The following is a 19,772-nucleotide window of genomic DNA, read 5'->3' on the forward strand; positions in this document are numbered from 1 at the left end:
CCCCGCCCCAGGTCCTCCAGGCCCCGCCCCCCGCGGTGGCCCGGTGCTGCGGGTGAGCCGGGGTCGGGGGTTCTGTGGTCTGCCCGGGGGACGGCCCGGGACCGGGGCTGGGCGCTGGCGACTGCGGGCCCCGCGGCAGCGCGGGGGCGCGGGGACAGCCCGGCGCCTCCTGGCGCTGGGCGGCGGGGCTGGGGGTCCCGGATGGGAAGACAATTTTCCGGCCCCCCCGCCCCACTTCCGGGGCCGCCACTTTCACTTTCTCTTCCGCCGAAGGTGCTCCCCCCTGCCGAGTGACAGGCGCCTCCGGGAGCGCTGGGGTAGGGCCGAAGTCCCAGACTGCCGGGGCTCCCAGGGGAAGTGGGGGCGCTCCTCCGGGACTTGGCGCGCCCCCGCCGCGCGCCCGGCCGTCCTCTCCCTCCTTTCCCACCCCGGCCCGGGTTCCTCTTTCACTTACTGGCCGGGCGCCCTCCGCGCTTCCACCGTCCCATGCGGGGTCCTGGCCGGTTCCCTGTGCCAGGCCCCAGTCGCGGGCCCCGGTTGGAATGATGCTACCCGGCCGCCGCCCGGGTCACCAAAGCACAGAGGAGGCTCGGGCCGCGCCGGAGGCCACCGGCCGAGGCTGAGTCGCTCCTGGTCGCCTGCTCTCTCCCAGGTGGCCTGGAGGTAGCACTTCCACGAAACCACAGACCCCCTCTGGGGGGATGGGCCCAAACAGGCCAGATGGACGAGAAGACCAAGAAAGGTGGGCACGGGGAGGGTGGGAGGGGTCAGCCTTGCTTGCCCTCTCTGCCTGCCCACCTCCCCTTCAGTTTTTGCCCTTGCATCTAGGACGGGCCCTGTACTGAGATAAGGGGTGGGGTGGGCACTACCAGAGGACACCAGGCACTGAGAACCCGGCTGGTGGGGAGACAGACCTCAGAGCTCCTTGCCTCTTCTCTTGCCCAGTCCCAAGATTGTAGAACAAGGGCGGTTTCACTGCCTTGCTGCAATGCCCCCCACCCCCGCCCCTTACGCCTGTGTTCTTAGAACCAAGCTCTGAGCCCTGGGTGGCCCACAAGGCTCCCACTGGCCTGTGTTCTTAGAACCAAGCTCTGAGCCCTGGGTGGCCCACAAGGCTCCCACTGGCCTGTGTTCTTAGAACCAAGCTCTGAGCCCTGGGTGACCCACAAGGCTCCCACTGGCCTGGGTGACCTTCCCCTCTCCCTGCACTCTCTCCCTGGCTGACTGTAGTGGAGCCCCAGTGGCTTCTGTTCCGATCCAAATGCTCCCTCCCTTTCTTCTCTCCATGTGAACACTGTCCCCCATGGATCTTGGTGTGTCCTGCTGCTCCTCCTAAGGTCTCAGCGCAGTCCCTGATCTCCTTCATCTGTTTAGTTCTTGCCAACATGGACCACAATCTGATTTCTTGTTTTCTCTTGTTAAATTTATTAATTTCTCCTTCCCACCTGGACTGGCAGGTCTTTGGAGGGAGAGGCCCTGTTTATCTGTGTGTGAGTCACACGCAGTAGGAGCTCAGTACCTGCGTATCAGATAAATGAATGGAAGTATGGGGAACTCTTGAGTAGGAAAGAAAAATGGAACCAGATGAGCCTGAGGTGGACAGGAATGGAGAGTGTCAGAGCAGGGACTTTCTTGCAGAGCAAGGGACTTTAAAGCGGGTGGGGAAGGATAAGTAGGAGTTTACCAGGAAGATAGGACGCAGCTTGCGTGCATGCATCCCCTCACCCCCACCGGAAAGCAAACCCTGTGCTAACCTGCTTCTCTTTGCTGACAACAGCAGAGGAGATGGCCCTGAGCCTCGCCAGGGCAGTGGCTGGTGGAGATGAACAGGCGGCTAGGAAGTGTGCCATCTGGCTGGCAGAGCAACGGGTGCCCCTGAGAGTGCAGTTGAAGCCTGAGGTCCCCCCGACACAGGACATCAGGTGAGTTGTGCGTGGCTGGCCAGAGACTTGGGCTTCCTGAACCTTTATGGGCAAATGTTCTCTTCTTTCTTTCTTTTTTTTCCCGCACAGTCCTTTTGCACCAGGGATTGAATGCAGGGGCACTTAACCACTGAGCCACATCCCAGCCTTTTTTATTTTTTATTTTTGAGTCAGTTGCCGAGGCTGCTTTGAATTTGCAATCATACTGCTTCAGCCTGCGCAGCTGCTGGGACTGCGGGCGGGGCGGGCACCACCACACCCAGCCTGGCTGGTGGTGAATTTATGACTCTCTGCCTCAGCCTCCCCGGTCGCTGTAACTGCAGGCATGTGCCATCATGCCCCGCCCCTGGAATATTTGTTTGTTTGTTTGTTTTTTGGTACTGGGGGATGTTCTGCATTGAGCTACATCCCCAGCCCTTTTTGTGTTTTGTTTTGCCACAGGGTCTCACTAAGTTGCTGAGGCTGGCCTTTAACTTGCCTCAGCTTCTCAAGTCACCGGGATCACAGGCATGTGCCACTGTACCCTCAAGAATGGTTATTCTTGGCTCGGTTTGGTGGTGCACAACTAATCCCAGCGGCTCAGGAGGCTGAAAGCAGGAGGATCATGAGTTCAAAGCCAGCCTTAGCAACTTAGCGAGGCCCTGTCTCTAAATAAAACATAAAAAGGGCTGGGGATGTGGCTCAGTGGTTAAGCACCCTGGGTTCAATCCCTGGTACCAAAAAAAAAGGAAGAATGGTTCAGGTGTCAGGAGACTTGGCTTCAAACACCAGTTTGTCGCTAACCAGCTGTGAGATATAGGGAAGGTTATTTCACCTCTCAGAGTCTGTTTTCTCATTTTTTAAAATGAGACAGTAACTGTAGTTATAGGGTTGTGAGGGGATATGTTAGGATATCAGGCTTCATGTAACAGAAAAACATAACAGTTGCATAAACAAATCTGATGGAAGGCAGTTCAGATTTGGAGGTTCTGCTGCTCATCGTCCTCACAAGGACATCTTTCTTCTATCTCCTTATTCATGAAGTTCACCTCATGGTTCAGAACGACTGCTCCAGCTCCAGCCATCACATCGGGAGGAAGGGAAGACTTGTCTTAAAAACATAGATCACAAACATACGTCTGCTTCATTCCTAATCTCATAGCCACACTCAGTTTGCAGGGAGGCTGTGAAATACAGCCAGGCATCCCACTGGATTGCAGGGGTTCTCTTAGCAAGGGAAGCAAGGGAGATTGGAAGCTGTCAGTCTTTGCCCCAGGGTGTTAATCTCCATGCTGAAGCACCAAAGTGCGGGGCATGGGTAATCACTCAATAAATGTTGATACCTCTGATTCTTTTTTTACTGCTTTTTTTATTGCCACCTAGTAAGGTAATAGTTGTTTACAGTCTCTTTCTTTCAGTCCTTCTATTGGGCCCCATCTGATTTTTTTTTAAACAGTTTTATGGAGGTTAAATTCACATCTGTATAGTTCATCACTTAAAGTCTACAGTCCACTGGCTTTTGGTGTATCAGAGCTGTGCAGCCATCTCCACAGTTGATTTTAGAACATTTTATCCGCCCCATAAAGAAAGCCCATACTCAGCTGGGCGTGGTGGCGCATGCCTGTAATCCCAGTGACCCGGGAGGCTGCGCGGGAGGATCACAAGTTTGAGACTAACCCCCAGCAACTTAGTGAAGCCAAAAGCAACTTACCACTGTGGGTCCAATTCACCAGTACCGAAAAAAAAATTGAAAAAGAAAAAGAAAACCCATAGTCATCAGCAGTCCTTCCTCTCTTCTCCCCGGGGCTCTGTCTCTAGGGGTCTGTATCTTCTGGAATCTTCTGGAAACTATGTAAGTGGAATCAGACCGCAGGTGGTGTTTTGATCTGGCATCTTTCACTTAGCATCACGTTTTCTAGATTCATCTGTTTCCCATATATCAGAACTTTTTTCTTTTCATTCCCCTTGGGGCTCACCTTGGAGTGGAGTTGCTGGGAATAGGGTAACTCTGCATTAAACCGCAGGAGGAACCGCCAGACTCATTTTCCAAGTGGCTGCACCGTTTCACATTCCAGCCCGCAGCGCATGAGGGTAGCAGTTTCTGCACGTCCGCTCCAGCACTTGTCTTTCTGATTATAGCATCCTAGTGGGTCTGAAGTATAGCTCATTGTGATGATTTGCAGCGCCCTTATCATTTGCTTCCTAATGACGACGAGCATCTTTCCATGTGATTATTGGTCATTTGCCTCTTTTCTTTGGATAGCTGTATGGGTCTTTTGCCTGCTTTGTGTTTTGTTTTGGTACTGGGGATTGAACCCAGGGGTGCTTTTCTACCTAGTTACACCCCAATCCTTTTTATTTATTTATTTTTTCATTTTCTCGTTGGGTTGCTTAGGGTCTTGCTGCAGTGCCCAGGCTGGCCTCAAATTTTCCATCCTCCTGCCTCAGCCTCCTGAGTAGCTGGGGTTACAGGCATGTGCCACTGCACCCGGCTTCTGATAATTTCTTGCTATCCTTGCTTTGTGGATGTAATGTGTTCCCAAGTCTGAAAGTGCTCATTGGACTCTTCTGCACCCTAAATTACCTCTGTTACCTTTGGGGTCAGTTCTGGTTTTTCCTTTTGGTCCTTTCTTTTCATGTTTTTAGTCTTCCAAAAGAATTTGAGGATCCTTGAGAAAGTTGGCTATTTATAACATCAGGCTGAGGGTGACTCAGTAAAGAGCGCTTGCCTAATGAGTGTGAGGCCCTGGGTTCTAGCCCAGCACTGTAGACAACAAAAACTGCTGGAGCCGGGCGTGGGGGCGCACACCTGGAATCCTAGCGGCTCGGGAGGCTGAGGCAGGAGGATCATGAGTTCAAAGCCAGCTTCAGCAATGGCGAGGTGCTAAGCAACTCAGTGAGACCCTGTTTCTAAATAAAATACAAAATAGGGCTGGGGATGTAGCTCAGTGGTCGAGTGCCCCTGAGTTCAATCCCTGGTACCAAAAAATTAAAAAAAAAAACCCACTGGAATAATGGTGTTTGGACTTAAATCCTGCCTCTGACAGTTACTAGTTATACTTTGGCAAAGTTACTGTAACCATGTTTATCTGTGGAAAAGAGACACAGTGGTCCCCGCCTTTGGAGCTCCTTGAGAGGATTACTGAGTCAGTGCATGCTGAGTGCACTGAGGCTTTGACATGGTGAATGACAGCTGGGTGGTTGGCTAAAAGGCCCAGACAGAAGATGGAAGAGGCCAGGGGCGGGGGCAGGCCTGTGCGCTGCACTGTGTGGCTTATGCTGAGAGCCGCGTGGAGCAGTGGCCCTAATGGAGGAGGAAGCAGAGGGACATGGGAATCCTGGGGACTCTCCCCCAGGACTGGAGTCTTGTGTGTGGACATGAGAGCAAATACATTCGTGTCCTTAGCTGGTGGCCAGACTGGACCTGTGGCCCTCTCTTCCCTCCAGGCTGTGCGTGAGCGTGGAGGACGCCCAGATGCACACCGTTACCATCTGGCTCACCGTGCGCCCCGACATGACCGTGGCCTCCCTCAAGGACATGGTGAGTGAGGGGCTGACAGGAGCCTGGGGGCCCGTTTGGCATGTGCCTCCTCTCACCTCCACCCTCCTTCCTCCCTCTCCTCTTGGCCCTGCCAGGTATTCCTGGACTATGGCTTCCCACCGATATTGCAGCAGTGGGTAATTGGGCAGCGATTGGCACGAGACCAGGAGACCCTCCACTCCCATGGCGTGCGGCGGAATGGGGACAGTGCCTATCTCTACCTGCTGTCAGCCTGCAACACCTCACTTAACCCTCGGGAGCTGCAGCGTGAGCGGCAGCTGCGGATGCTGGAAGGTGAGGCCCTGGCCCAGGAAGGTAGCATGCAGAGGGCCAGCCGCACCTGAGGCCGCACTGAGCAGGGCAGTGCCTGGACCCTGAACTTTGGGACTCACAGGAGGGCTCCGCCCTCATTGCAGAAGGGAGGACGGAGACATGAGCAGGGAGTGTTACAGAGAACCCTCTTCTGATGTGGAGAGAGGGATGGCGTTCAGCCTTGGCTCTGGCATTTACCCGCTCTATGACCTTGAGCCAGTTTATTCCTGTCTCTGCACCTCCAGTCTCTAAAATCTGTAAATTGGATGTGATGATAATTATAACTAGTATTATATGAGTTCCCAAGTACTTTTTTTTTTTGGTACCAGGGATTGAACCAGGGGTGCTTTACCACTGAGCCACATCCCCAGCCCTTTTTATTTTGAGACAGAGTCTTGCTAAGTTGCTGAGGCTGGCCTTGAACTTGAGATCCTCCTGCCTCAGCCTCCCGGGTTGCTGGGATTACAGGTGTGCACCACCGCACTTGGCTTTCTCATGAACTTTTAGTGTGCATTCCCTAAATATTAACATTTTACCATATCTGCTTTGCTTTATCTTATCTTCTATATATAAAATGGTTTTAATTTCTGAACCGTTTGAGAAGGGACAGACATGACGTCCCCTTCCCCAAATACTTCAGTGTCATTTCTGTAAATAAAAAGGTCATTTTCTTGTGTTACCACATACAGCTCTCCAATTCAGAAACTGACATCAATGCAGTACAATCAGCCCTACGCAGGCTTCACCAGTAGTCCCACTAGTGTCCTTCATGGCAAAGGAAGCAGTCACATCTCAACCCCTCCTACCTGGGGTAGTCTCTTTGGGCTGCTGGACTCCCTTGACCTGACTGGAAAAGCCTGGCCCTGTTCGTCTTTGGTTGTTTCTTCACAAATGGATCCAGTCAGTGTTTTGGCAGGCTCAGAGGGGACCCAGTGGCCCTTTGGGTGCATCAGGAGACCCAGGTCTGCAGCGTCATGGGTCGGGTAGGGACCTGATCCCTGGGGGAGTCAGGATGCCCACCTGGCGGGACAAGGCTGGAGACAGGTCCAGGAAAGAGAGAGGCGGGAAGGTGGGGTTGCCTAGTTGGCTCAGGGTGTGGACATTTGGGTAGAATGGATCCACCTGGCTTTCATCCTCACCAGATCTGGGCTTCAAGGATCTCACCCTGCAGCCAAGGGGCCCCCTGGAGCCAGACCCTCCCAAAACCGGGGCCCCCCAGGAGCCTGACCAGCAGCCAGATGCAGTGCCCGAGCCCCCACCGGTAAGCGCCTTCCTGTGCCTCCTGCCCGCCTGCCCAGCCTGCAGCTCAACTCACGGCCTTCTGCTCCCAGGTGGGCTGGCAGTGCCCTGGCTGCACCTTCATCAACAAGCCCACGCGGCCTGGCTGTGAGATGTGCTGCCAGGCGCGGCCGGAGAACTACCAGGTGCCCACCTCTTACCAGCCGGACGAGGAGGAGCGAGCGCGCCTGGCCGGCGAGGAGGAGGCGCTGCGCCAGTACCAGCAGGTGGGCGCGCCAGTCCCGGGACCGCCTCCTGCGGCCTGGACGCGGGAGGCCTAGGCCACCGAGGGACCCCCGCCGCTCCTCCCTCCTTACTGCCCCGCCCTCCTGACCACGCCGCTCGCTGTGACCCTACACTTGACTGTGAGCTGCCTCTCTCTGAGGTCACCCTGTGGCTGAGACTCCGCTTCCTGCTGTGGGGCACATCCAGTTTCTTCATGTGCTCTGTCCCCTTTGGGCTGTGTCTCCGTCTTCACTTTGACACTTCCCCCCATGTACACAAGCGTCCGGGCTATAACCTCAACATCTTTGCTGTGACCGTGAGGACGCCTGAGCTGGGACCTCGCCCCTATCCACCTGTGCTCTCACTCCTCCCAACCCTGTCCTCACCCTGGACCCTACTAATCCTCCCCTCCCGCTCGGGAACTGCCCACCTTCCCACGACCTGGCCCCTCCCTCTCCCTCGGATAACCGCTGCCCTTGCTCTGCCCTCCGTAGCCCCCGGTGGTGACAGGGCTCCGCTTACGCGATGCCTGCCCGAGAGCTCCCCTCTCCCACACATGCTCTGGCCCCACCCTCACGCCCCTTGGACCCAGTGCAGCCCTGCCCGACCCTGGCCGTAACCCCCTTCCTGGCCCCATCTGCAGCCTGCTTGGCTCCCGGCTTGGCCCCGCCCCAACCCTAGCTTTGTCCTGCCGCCTCCGCGCTGGTCGCTGCTTGGCAGGGAGGTGAGCCCTCTGACGTCTTCACCTGCCGCAGCCCCGCTTCCCAGCCCGCCCCTCGCTCCCTCACCCCTGCCCCGCCCCTGGTCCCACCGCCCCTGAGACCCTGACCCGCCCGGTGGCCCCGCCCGTGTGCCCAGCGGAAGCAGCAGCAGCAGGAAGGGAACTACCTGCAGCACGTGCAGCTGGAGCAGCGGAGCCTGGTGCTGAACGCCGAGCCCGCTGAGTGCCCCGTGTGCTACTCGGTGCTGGCGCCCGGCGAGGCGGTGGTGCTGCGCGAGTGCCTGCACACCTTCTGCAGGTGCGTCCGCGTCCGCGGCGGGGCTGGCGGTGGGTGGGCCTGGGCTCTTCCATCTCAGGGACGTCCGCAGTACCCTCCGAGGTAGGCTCTCTCTCCACGGGCGGATGAGCAGTGGAAGGTACAGAGAGGCCAAGTGACCGACCCAGGGTCACACAGCTCGTGTCAGAAGTCCCGACATGAACCCAGGCATTCTGACTGCAGTTTCTGCCCTGATTTCAACCTCAACTGAATGGGCCCCTTCTCCTGGCAGCTTGTACCCACCCTGGCCTCTGCCCGTAGGTACTACCCCCTACCCCGACCCTCAGTCTTGGCCCTTCCACCCCTGGGCTGGGAGATGTGTCCGTTGGCCACGGTGGTCACTGATGAGGCTGCACTGAGTGCCAGGCCCCCCTACCTTCTGGAGGTGATGTTCGGGTGGGGAGACCCATGTTAATGGGTAGTTCTTGGCCCCCATTGTCAACCTAATCACTGTGTGGCAGGGGGTCCTGAGCCCTGTTTTGGGAAGGGCAGGATGCCCCTAAGGAGGGCCCACTGGAGCAGAAGCCCAGACGATTGGGCCCAGGCATGCACCCAGCCTGCCAACACAGAAAGACTGGGCAGGGCAAACCTCACGAATCATCTCAGCTGCTTATTCAGGAACAGTTCCATCTAGGAACAGGGGATGCAGGGATGAAATCGCATTGGTGGACCCACTTTCCTGGTGGAAAATGAGCCACTGAACAAAGAAAGGGCCTGGGTTCATACAGGTTATTTTGAGGGGTGCTTGAGTGAACACATCAGTTTTCTTGGGCACTCAGGAACTTGAGCTTTTTGGGTCGGGGTCTGCGGGCAGTGTCTGGAGAGGATTTACTCTGAAGGAGATGAACCCTCCTGGAGAAGGTCACTTTGGGGGTGGTAAGATGCCTCCCCTGCGGCGCCTGGAAGACCTTTGTCCTGGGCGACGAAGGCGGTCATTGTGTGGGCGCCTTTTCACTCCCTTTTCCCAGGTCACATTATCTTGGGGATTTTTTATTCTCCACACCTATTAGTCCCTGTCTCAGGAGACCAAGGAGACCCCTGTAGAGAGTAGAGGGATGCGGGAGTCGTGGGAGAGGACAGAGGTGTTGGGAGGCGTCCCAAGGCTCTCGTGAGCTCAGTGAGGGGTTCGTGTGTACTGGGATGGGAAGCCCCTGGGCACTGACCGGCCGCAGTGCTGAGAGTGGACTCTAGTGACCAGTGGAGGCAAGGAACCCAGTGAGGAGGCTACTCTACCCTAGTCACCAGGGGAGGGAGCATCAGGGTGGCTGGATGGAAGTGGAGACTTGGTGATGGGTGGGGGGGGAGGGAAGGAGGCCGGTATTGAGGAGAAGCCACCTGGGGCCCTGGGGTCAGGCTGTGCTGTGCGGGGTGGAGTCCCTGGTGGGTGGTTGCTCAGACCCTAACCCTGTCCTCCCTCCCCAGGGAGTGCCTGCAGGGCACCATCCGCAACAGCCAGGAGGCGGAGGTCTCCTGCCCCTTCATTGACAGCACCTACTCGTGCCCGGGCAAGCTGCTGGAGAGGGAGATCCGGGCGGTAAGGCTGGGGGCGGGGCGGGCCCAGAGTCTTGGAGCTGGCCTGAGCTGGCAGGTGGCCACTGGCCCAGGAGTGCAGGTCCCCAGAGACATTTTTCAAGAGTCTCCTCCATGCTGGGTGCTGGGGCCCAGCCGGGACAGTAGCTGGAACTTACTGAAAGTTTTAACTTTTCCTTCAGAAAAATAAATACTGTTAGAGCGGTTTCCATAGCAGAGCTGGTCGACTGGGGGAGCCGGCCAGATGGCCTGGGCGTGCGGCCTCGGTCACTCAGCTTCCATCTGCTACCTCCATCAGGGCCAGAGCTACAGTTTCTTTCAAGAATTGTGAAGATGATGGTAGAGTGTGAGGAATTTAGAGTAGGACTCGACACGATGGGCCCTTGTATCAACTGGCCTTTGCTGTCTACCCAGCACCCCAGACTTAATGCTTTCCAACAGTCTAACTGATACATTGCAAGTGCGCGATTCCAGTCAGGCTGAGCAGGGTGGGACTTCCCGTCTGCACTGAGCCAGGCTGCTCTGTCCTGGGCTTGGCAGGCGGGTCACTCTGGTGGGCTGGCTGTTTCCCCTCTCCTCCTGCAGGCTGACCAGGGCTAACTTGGTGGGGGTTCCAGGGTTCCTGGGACAGCTGTAGGGGACCTGGGTGCAGGATTTCAGGTCTCTGCTCTCTTCTGCCTGCTGTCCCTGTGGGAGGGGACGTGGGTGACAGCCTAGCACGGTGCTGCGGAGTCTGCCTGTGTGTGCCGCTCCTGTGCTTCAGGCTACTGAGTGGTCATTTCCCTCCCTGGCTGCTGGAGACTTGAGCAGATCCTTCCCTTCCCTGGCCTCCATTTCCCCTCTATAGTGTGAACAGTTGGGCTTCATTCATGGACTTCGAATAGCAGGAAAATGGCCTTCCCGGAATCCAGCATCTGGGCTTCCCAGGCCAGAACACGGAGGCAGGGCCAGAGGTGCCAAGGGCCCGACAGGAGGTGCCTCCCCGACGTGCACATAAGAGCCCCGCTTCTTTGCACCCCAGGACAGCCTCCCATTGCATTTTGTCCATTTCCTCCAATATTTCTGGGCAGAGGTGAATTTTTTAAAAATCAACTCTACTAAAGTATACTTTGTACACAGAAGTACCCGTTGCAACTGTGCAGTTGGAGGAGTTGGTTTTCTATTTTTTTTTTCTTTTTTCAGTGCTGGTTGTTAAACCCAGGGCCCTTCCCAAGCTAAGCAAGCTCTGGACCCTAACCCAGTGCCCTAACCACCACCCAGGCAAGATTCAGAACATGATTTGGGGGTGTGCGTACTGGAGATTAAATTTAGGTCCTCACACATACAAAGCGAATACTCTGCTACTAAGCTACATACACCCCCAACGCAAATTGATTTTTTATTTTTTATTTTTATTTTTTGGTACCAGGAATTGAACCCAGGGAGCTTAACCACTGAGCACATCCCCAACCCCCAGGCCTTTTTATTTTTTATTTTGTTACAGGGTTTTACCAAGTTGTGTAGGGCCTCACTAAATTGCTGAGACTGACCTCAAACTTGTGATCCTCCTGCTTTGGCCTCCCAAGTTGCTGGGATTACAGGTGTGCACCACCATGCTCGGCCTGAATTGATTGTTTGAATACGATGTACCAGGACACTAATTTAACTACATTGTCCTTATCATTGCCTTTTTTTTGTGGTACTGGGTACTGAGCCCAGGGCTTCCTGCATGCTAGACATGTACTCTACTATCTAATTACTTATTACATCCCCATTTTTAATTTGTATATTTTGTTTATTTTTTGGTACTGGAGATCGAACCCAGGGGTGCGGCACACAGCCCTTATTTTTTGATTGGGGTATCGTTTTTACTTTTTTGAGACAGGGTCTTGCTGAGTTGCTGAGGCTGGCCTCAGACTTGCTGTCCTGTGTCAGCTTCTGAGTGGCTGAGGTTACAGGCCTGCACGGCGGCGCCCGGCTGCATGGAGGTTTTGAACAGGAGAAGGGCCATGTGGAGAAAGTTCCTGGGCTGGGTTGGGATGTAGGGGCGGGGCATACATTCAGGATATTTGCTGGCACAGAAGGCCATCTGCCGGGTGTTCTGAACCCGAGCAACAAGGACATGGTTGGTGTGTTGGCAGCTCCTGAGCCCGGAGGATTACCAGCGGTTTCTGGACCTGAGCGTCTCCATCGCCGAGAACCGCAGCGCCTTCAGCTACCACTGCAAGACGCCTGACTGCAAGGGCTGGTGCTTCTTTGAGGATGACGTAAACGAGTTCACCTGCCCTGTGTGTTTCCACGTCAACTGCCTGCTCTGCAAGGTGGGCAGGCTCCCACGCTGCCCCTCGCCCTCGTCCTGTGGAGGCCCACTGCCTTCAGCGCTTGTTCCCATGGGAAGGGAGTCCTGATGAGGAGCTGTGTGTCAGTGCCCTGACCCCTGAGCCAATCCCAGCCCTGACCCCAGCCTGGCCTGGTACTGAGCTCTGACCCCAGCCCCAAACTGAGCCCTGATCCTGGACCACGTCCTGGTCCTGGGCTGAGCTCAAGTCTGGCCCCAGCTACAGATTGAACCAGGTCCCACACTGAGCCCTGACCCTGCAAGTCCCAAACCTGGCTCCAGACCAAGCTCAGGCTCGGCACTGCCCACTTGACTGGTCCCGTGCTAAGCCCAGTAATGAGACCACCCAGTCCTGGGCTGAGCCTCTGTCTTGAACCAAGCTCTGCCCCACACCCGACTGAGCCCTGCCTGATCCTCCCAGGCACATCCGTACCCCATGCCTTCAAAAGTTGCCCATTCAAGTAGGAGCAGTAGCAGGCCTAAAGCCCAAGCTTGGTCTCCAAGGAGTGGGCCTCTTGGGATGGAGCCAGGTGGAGACACAGGGCCTACCTGGAGAGGTATCTTGTGCACTTCTGTGCCCATCCGGATTTCAGATAGGTATTTAGTATTATGATCCCGTTGACGGCCTGGCTTCCAGGTCTTCTGTAAACGGGCATATGGTTTGTTTAATTGATTTATTTATTGTGGTACTGAAGGCTGAAGCAGGGTCTCGTGCATGCCAGGTGAGCGCTCTGTCCCTGAGAGCCAGGGTGTCTGGTTTATAAGGCAAGGCCCTGTCGCTGCGTGGGAGACACTGAGTATGGTCAAGGCCTACTCTGCTCCCAGCCCTCCCAGTTCTTAGCCTGGGGCTCCCTCCCACCTGGACCCCTCACCCCTGCAGGCCATCCACGAGCACATGAACTGCAGGGAGTACCAGGACGACCTGGCCCTGCGGGCTCAGAATGACGTGGCAGCCCGGCAGACAACGGAGATGCTGCGGGTGAGCGGGTCGGGGAGGGCCTGCGGATTTCAGTTCTGGGGGCTTCTCAGAAGCTGAGCTCACACATCCCTGGAGACTCCCAACCGGGTGGACCGTAGGCCAGGGGTCAGGTGTTGAGCAGCAGGAACAGGGTCTGAGTGGAGGCCGGAAGCCACAGTGACAAAGGAGGCAGACTTCCAGGAGGCCCTGGAAGCGCCCCCGGGGTGGCTCAGTCCGCTCTGCTCCAGGTGCTGCTGCAGCAGGGCGAGGCCATGCACTGCCCGCAGTGCCAGATTGTGGTGCAGAAGAAGGATGGCTGCGACTGGATCCGCTGCACCGTCTGCCACACTGAGATCTGCTGGGTCACCAAGGGCCCGCGGTGGGGCCCTGGGGTGAGTTGTCCAGGGAGCAGAAGGCTTGGGGTTGGTGTGGGGAGAGTGCCTTGTTGGGCCTGCCTGGGACAGGAGCTTGGGAAACGGTAGCCTGTGGGCCGCTCCCTGTATCTTGCGTGGGGAGAGGGTTTTGTTCCACCTTTTTTTAACTGAACACAGGTGTGCTCTACCACTGGGCTGCACACCCCCAGCACCCCACCTTGAATTTTTGTTGTTTTTTTGGTGCTGGGGATTGAACCCAGGGGCACTGCACCACTGAGCTACATCCCCAGCCCTTTTTACTTGTTAGACAGGTCTCACTAAGTTGCTGAGGCTGACCTCAAACTTCTGATCCTCTTGTCTCAGCCTCCGAGTTGCTGGGATTACAGGCATGTGCTACTGCACCTGGCTTTTTGCATCTTTATTTTTATTTATTTATTTATTTATTTTATTGGTATTGGGGATTAAACCCAGGGATGCTTATCCACTGTGCTACATCTTCAGCCCTTTTTATTCTGTTTTTTTTAAATTAATTAATTAATTTATTTTTTGGCGGTGCTGGGGATTTGAACCCAGGGCCTTGGGCTTGTGAGGCAAGCACTCTACCAACTGAGCTATATCCCCAGCCCCCTTTTTATTTTTTATTGTGAGATTGGGTCTCACTAAGTTGCTTAGGGCCTTGCTAAGTTGCTGAGTTCAACTTGGGATCCTCCTGCCTCAGCCTCCTGAGTCACTAGAGTTATAGGCGTGCACCATTGTGCCCAGCTACAACTATAAATTGTAAAAAGTATTAAATGGTGTAAAAAGTATCAAAAGAGCATAATATTTCATGACATGTGGAAAAGACATGAAATCTGGACTGTGGATGTAGCTCAGTGGGAGTGCTTGCCTTCAGTTCAGCCCTGAGCACCTTCCAAAAGCAGAAAATAATGCAAAATCCAACTCAGCATCCACAAGTACAGTTCTGTGGGAAGTCAGCCGCGACTGTGCACTTCCGTCCTGTCTCCGGCTGCTTTGGTGTTGTGGCGGCTGACTCTGTGACTGCCCGTCCCAAACACTAGACCTTTGCAGGAATGCTGTCTACCCTGTTGGGAAAGTGCAGTCAGGAGTCAGAGGCAGGTCAGTGGGACTCAGGCTTGTTAGAATCAAATGAAAAAGGCAAGAGAAGTGCTCAGCAGAGCGTCCATGGCGAGCTCTCTGCAGACACCAGCCGACCTCACCGGGGATATGTGCCTGGACTGGGGCTCGTGTTGCATATGGGTGACTTCAAGACGATGAAGCAGAGGGATTGGCTCTCTCACCACCAGTGCTGCCCACCCAGGATGTGCCAAGAGCTGTCGGAACCTTCCCTGCTCTGGGTCTGGGGCAGGCAGGTGGAGCCTTTGTAATGGGGTTGCTGCAGGAGCCCAGAAAAGGCCTCCATGACGGCCTCCATCAGGTGGCTGAGGCTGGGAAGGCAGTTCTTGGCGGGAGCACCTGCAGGGGCAAGGGCCCCAGTGGCAGGTGTGCTCAGCAGTGGGTTTGAGGGAGCTGCACAGGCGCAGGCTGTCCTCACTGCCTTCATGGTCTCTTCCTCTGTCCTTAGGGCCCAGGAGACACCAGTGGGGGCTGCCGCTGCCGGGTGAACGGGCTTCCTTGCCACCCAAGCTGTCAGAACTGCCACTGAACCGAAGATGTCGGGTCCCCATGCTGACCCAGCCCCACATCTGCAGGCAGATTCAGGCAGGGCTGGGCCTGGCAATTTGGCTCTGATTTCTGTCCTGAGGGTCTTGTGCTTTTGGCCCAGGCAAAGGCCTTGTAGAGGTGGCCTGTTTGCGACAGGTGGTGCAGAGGCCCCACCTGGGCCAGCTGTTCGGTCACCTCTGCCCTGTGCCTTTATCCTTCTTCCTGTGGGCTTGTGCAGGACCTCTCACCTCTTCTCTGCAGTCCTCCTCTGTCTAATGCCAACTTAAACACAGCCACCGGCCCGAGGCCTTGCTGGAAGGCGCTCTGTGAGCCTCCGTGGGACCCCACACTCCTTTTCCTGCCCTTACCTGCAGGACACCAGCTAGTCACAGTTCGCCCCTCTGTGCTGGCTTTCTGGGGTGAATTTGCTCTCTTTGCTGTCAGAGGCTTGGAGCCTCTTAGAGCTGCTGTGAATATGTTTGGAGCAGGCGGGAGACAGGCAGGTGACACGGGTCTGACCGTGGATCTCCCTTGTTGCCTGTGTAAGCAAATTAAAATGGTTTTCCAGGAAGGGATGCGTGTGAGGTCTTTGAAAGGGAGTGTTATGGGCCAGGACTCTACACAGGCAGGATCGCTGAGACCTCTGGGAATGGCATCAAGAAGGTAATCTGTCAGCCCTTTTCAGTGGTAAGATGAGGCTGTGACTTAGCTCTGGGACCCCTGTACCGGACTTGGCTTCCCTGTGCCCAAGGACACAATGGGCCAGTGTTAGCTCAGATGGGTGGAGTCTGCAGTGTGCTGAGTCTGCAGAGAAGGGCTTAGGGGAGCCTGAGGCTGTGCTGTAGGCCTGGTTGGGAAGTCTTGCTGTTTACCTTAACCTCTCAGTGGGTGTACAGCGGTGGGGAGTAGAGGTATTTAGGGAACAGATAAAGTTGTGATTGAGGGGTAAGGTTGTCTATTCTAATTTTATTTTTTGGTACTGAGGATTTTAGTCCAGGGGCACTTTGCCACTGAACCTCATCCCCAGTTGCTGAGGTTGACCTCAAACTTGGTATCCTCCTGCTTCAGCCTCCTGAGTGGCTGGGCTGATAGGCATGTGCCACTGTGCCCAGTTGTCTATCCTAATTTTAACATCTCAGGCAAGATGGCTAAGTACTGATGCAGCAGTATTCATTAGTGTCCCTCTGCTGGCCAGGTTAAGGAAGCAGGGTCTGGGAGTGTCCATTCTGTGCATTGCTCCTCAATCTGTGTCCCATGCCCTATTGAGATCTGGTAGTTGATACCCAAAGCAGAGACTGTACCACAAATGTGACCATGAGGGCAGGCTGGGGTGCCTCTGCTGCTCAAGCTCAACTCCAGACTTCAGATGCTGGGGCGTGTGGATGTCCCTGAAAAGGCACTGCCACCCTGTCTGGATGCCCAGACCAAAAAGTTGACCCCTGGCCCAATGAACAGACAATAGAGAATGTGGTGGGTCAAAGGCCCTGGGCTTGCTGTGTGGGTGCAGGGCACTGGGTGTGGCTGATGGCGGGCAGTGGGTAGCCTCCCCAGTCCTGGGGCAGGACCAGGCAGAGCTGGCTCTAGCCCAGCCTGCAGGTGCCCTTTCAGGCTGCTGTGACACCTCTCCATAGCCCCACAGCCCCTGCCTCTTGGCCAGCTGTTGTCCTGCCCTGCCTGCTCCCGGGGCCTTGCACATGGTGTGGGGTTTCCGTCTGGAGTTAGCATCCGGCCCCGCAGTTAAAGGGCTCAGTCCAGAGGCTGCCTGCACTTCAGATGCCGGCAGACGGGGTGTCTGATGCCCACACTTCTGCCTGGCCAGGTGCAAACTTGGGGATTCCATGACTTCACTCCCTTGGGCTTTATAACGTCACGGGGCAGCACTGGACTTAAGTTTACCAAAGTACCTGCAGGATCAGCTAGTGAGGAGGTGACCAGGACGAGGTGCACCATGAGCCCCGCACAGCCCCGCACTCACCAGCCTGGCCGCTCACAGCTCATTTGGTTTTTCGTAGAACTCTCCCCACCCCTAGGTCAATCTACTTGGTGTTTCTGGTGACCAGCCCTATCCTGAGACTATTTAAGGGTCTCACTTTAAGTCACCTGGTTAGCATAATTAAGGTGACATCATTAAAAATGACCAAGGACATTCCTAGCTCTTGGAATATAAGAAGGTACTCTTGTATTGTCCACTCCTTGGCAAGTCCAAGGGTCGCAGGAACCCTGGGTCAGGAACCTGGGACAAAGACCAAGTAACTCTTCTGACACCACACATGCCCTTCCTTCAACTCTCCAGTTATCGAAATTCTACTGAGTCAGGCATGGAGGCTGAGGCAGGAGGATTGTAGTTTGAGGTCCTGTCCCCAAAAGTAAGACGAGCTGGGGGTGTAGCTCAAAGGCAGTCTGGGAGGGCATGGATGAAGGACAGACGTAATTAGTAACCACATATGGTTGTTTATTTCATACAGGGCTCTCTGTACAAAATATTTACATATATTCTTTACAGAATAAATAAGTCACCTGAAGGTAAATAGATAATGCTTTCTCCTCAAGGGTAAGGGAGAATCCTGGTGTGAGCAGAGCTGTAGCACAAACTTCCTGAGGCCACAGTGCAGGCAAACATCACCTGCTTCCTGGGATCCGGAGTAGTGGCCTTGGGTGGTCCGCAGCTCCTCTACCTCTTGCCATCTTTGGATTTACAAGCAGGCTTGAGTGCTTGTGGTTAGAGGCACAGAGGCTGTTGCCATTTGCAAAGATGACAAGAGGACAAACTTGGCACGGGAGAGGATGGAGTATTTGCCATCTTGTCGCCTCTGGATCCTGGAAGAATTTTTGTTTGTCCTAATGAACCCACCACTCTCCAGATTAATCCCCATGTGGCTCCTGCCGTGAGTGACCCCCATACTTTGAGACATTTTGGGTTTAAAGTGCTCAGCATCACTCAGAACCCTCTCCAGCATGCTGACCGCCCCCACTGCATGCAGTGGGCGTGTAGGGAGGGTGGAGTGCTTCTGGCATGTTCGCTAACGAAATCACCAGCCAAGAGAGACCAGGAAAATAAAAGTACACAGCTGCTTCACACAACATACTCCAATTTTTAAAGCAGCAAAAGGCACTTTTTTTTTTTTTTTCAAGCTCGAGTTAAAGTACAAACCTGGCTTCACTCACAGGAAAGCTGCCCAGGACTCAGTGATCCCCTTCTTCCCAAGGCCTGGGGGGCCCTCTAAGAAGCCGGGGTGGGACTGGCTGCTCCGCATCCTGCTGAGCTCTTCAAGCTAAGATTTGTCCTTTTCTGGGTACCAGCAAGTTTCCAATGACATTTCCCACTAGGCAGAGACCAGGAGTTCTGATGTACCATGCCCAAAGACAACGCCAAGGCAGTGGGTGGGCACCTAGCTGGGAGTGGAAGGCTGATCGTGAGAGTAGGAAGGAAGCAGAGTGGGTCAGGGGGCACTTGGAAGTGGGGGTGTTCACAAATGGCAGCTCTGGCTGAAGTGAAATGTCACGCAGTTGAGTAGAAAGTAAACTTCAGGGTTGTACAAGCTCATCGTTCTGATGAGAACAGTTTTTTCCATGAAGGAACATTTCTTTTTAAAGTGAAAGTACTTTACATGTTAGGAGTATATAATTCTAAAAATAGTAATAAAAGTGTCTTTTATAAGTAATGTCATGTGGCTTGTAGAAGAGAACAAGGAAGAAATAAAAAGGCAGGCAAAACCAGTCTAGGTAATTAATATTCCCTCCTGCTGGACTGGAAATACCCACGTGATTTCTAGGCTGAAAATAGAGGACTTAACTAGTAACCTAGTTCGTGTCTGTCTGATTTCACCAGCTAATGGAGCTGCTTTCTTGAAAAGGGCTCCCGGCTAGAGTCCTCTGCCTCGCTTCATCCCAAGACCTGGCTTCTTCAGCAGCAGCCCTCCTTCCTTGTCCACTTGAAGTGGACAGAACCACCAGGAGCCGCACGAGGGCATTCTGGGGTCCAGCTTACTTGCTACTGGGTAACTGGGAGGTCCTCCACTAGCCAGGGAAGCCCAGCCCCTGAGGTTCTCAGGATGGCCAGGAACAAAAGAACCCACTTCCTCCAACATGAGGGGAGGTGGCAGAGACACTCTCAGGTCCATGGAAGAAACTGCAGGTCAGGCTGGCTCTGCAACTGGCCTCCAAAGCCACGGCAAACGTGGACAGGCAGGCGAGGGTGGCAGGAACAGAACACCCTCGACAGAAACCCTTTTAATCAAGGAAACTCCACCGTCCCAGTCCTTCTGGGAAAGGGAGAGACTGGGTGCACTGTGAGAGGAAGTGGTTGGGCTTCAGGGGAACAGCTGCAGCTGAAACTTCGGGGCCCACTCCAGGGCACTTTTTACCACCGCTAGCGCAGCTGCTCCCAGGGCCACTGTCAGCCCCATCACTGCCAGTTTCACAAAGCGGTTGGTCCTTGGTTTGGTCAGAACATCCTTTGTTCGAGTCTCAGGTCGCAGAAGTCCCCGAAACCGCTGCCGCAGCACCATGTCTGGCCTCTGTTGGGCTGACGCCAGCTCAAAGTCTTTGAAGGTGGAGGCCGCTGTTCTGCAGAGGAAGGAGGCAGAAACGAGGAGTGGCATGAAGGGACAGGAGCAGCGGCAGCTCCACTGGCAGGT

General features: G+C 55.0%; 2 protein-coding genes across 3 annotated transcripts in view; one reads left to right on the forward strand and one right to left on the reverse strand.

Moving 5' to 3' along the window:
- Rbck1 (RANBP2-type and C3HC4-type zinc finger containing 1) lies at positions 1–18,243 on the forward strand. 2 transcript variants are annotated; one of them, XM_047538076.1, is made up of 13 exons: positions 1–52; positions 653–742; positions 1,778–1,922; positions 5,349–5,442; positions 5,538–5,736; positions 6,897–7,015; positions 7,086–7,259; positions 8,116–8,276; positions 9,717–9,828; positions 11,945–12,124; positions 13,022–13,120; positions 13,348–13,491; positions 15,056–18,243. In XM_047538076.1, the coding sequence occupies exons 2-13, from the start codon at positions 721–723 to the stop codon at positions 15,134–15,136; spliced, it is 1,530 nt and encodes a 509-aa protein (XP_047394032.1). In that variant the 5' UTR covers positions 1–52; positions 653–720; the 3' UTR covers positions 15,137–18,243. The 2 variants fall into 2 exon arrangements, with proteins under 2 accessions (XP_047394032.1, XP_047394029.1); XM_047538073.1 differs by lacking the exon at positions 1–52 and adding an exon at positions 65–317.
- Positions 18,227–19,772, reverse strand: part of Tbc1d20 (TBC1 domain family member 20) — a 20,043-nt gene continuing 18,497 nt past the window's right edge. The window contains exon 8 of the mRNA XM_047538082.1: positions 18,227–19,701. Within this exon, the coding sequence (XP_047394038.1) occupies positions 19,446–19,701 (256 nt within the window). The 3' untranslated portion in view covers positions 18,227–19,445. The remainder of the gene's footprint in view (positions 19,702–19,772) is intronic.

The sequence above is a fragment of the Sciurus carolinensis genome, chromosome 2 (genome assembly GCF_902686445.1).
Source record: "Sciurus carolinensis chromosome 2, mSciCar1.2, whole genome shotgun sequence".
Lineage (NCBI taxonomy): Eukaryota > Metazoa > Chordata > Mammalia > Rodentia > Sciuridae > Sciurus > Sciurus carolinensis.